Here is a 617-nt window from a genome sequence, read left to right as displayed (position 1 = left end):
ACAACCTCCATGGCTTGATAAGATGTTTCAGATTATGAAGCTTTAAAAAGAATTTAGTACTAGCACTCCCTTGAAAAGACATTGTACTCCACCATTCTTGCACCTTCCTTGCAAAATCCTTATGCTCAGTTCACAACCTGTCAAGTTTAAAATAAGGTTTTGAAGGTATTACTGGTTCAGAAATTACCACAATGGGATTATGATTTGAAATAGTTCTTGTTAACACAATTTGGAGAGCATTAGGGAAAGCCTGCTCATAGTCGTGACTAAACAAGAATATATCTAATATGCACAAGAGAGGGTCAGCATGATTATTGGACCAAGTGAAAGCGCCTCCGATCAATGGTTGATCAATCATTTCATTGTCCAATATGTAGTTGTTTAGAAGATCATTGTTTCTACTATCTCCATCTCCCCTGTTACTCTCCTCATTTGATCTCACTGCATTCATATCCGCACCAATGCAAGTAGGACCAGTCCACCATCTTCTGACTTCATTCATGTCTTCCCATAACTCAGTCCTAGCATTATACTCACAAGGACTATACACAGTCACCGCCGCCCATTGATAACCATTGCTTCTATTGGATAAAATAGTGGTGATATTATTGTAACCA

General features: G+C 38.4%; 1 protein-coding gene across 1 annotated transcript; it reads right to left on the bottom strand.

Moving 5' to 3' along the window:
- Positions 1-187: 187 nt before the first annotated feature.
- On the bottom strand, positions 188-502 carry LOC113341952 (the record flags this gene model as incomplete). The annotated part of the gene is made up of 1 exon (XM_026586652.1): positions 188-502. A coding segment is annotated over exon 1 (315 nt), but the record flags the coding sequence as incomplete, so codon positions are not given.
- Positions 503-617: the final 115 nt, after the last annotated feature.

Source organism: Papaver somniferum, unplaced genomic scaffold (genome assembly GCF_003573695.1).
Source record: "Papaver somniferum cultivar HN1 unplaced genomic scaffold, ASM357369v1 unplaced-scaffold_32390, whole genome shotgun sequence".
In the NCBI taxonomy this organism is placed as follows: Eukaryota; Viridiplantae; Streptophyta; class Magnoliopsida; order Ranunculales; family Papaveraceae; genus Papaver; species Papaver somniferum.
The sequence above is the reverse complement of the archived record's forward strand: the minus strand, read 5'-3'. Positions and strand labels throughout refer to the sequence as shown.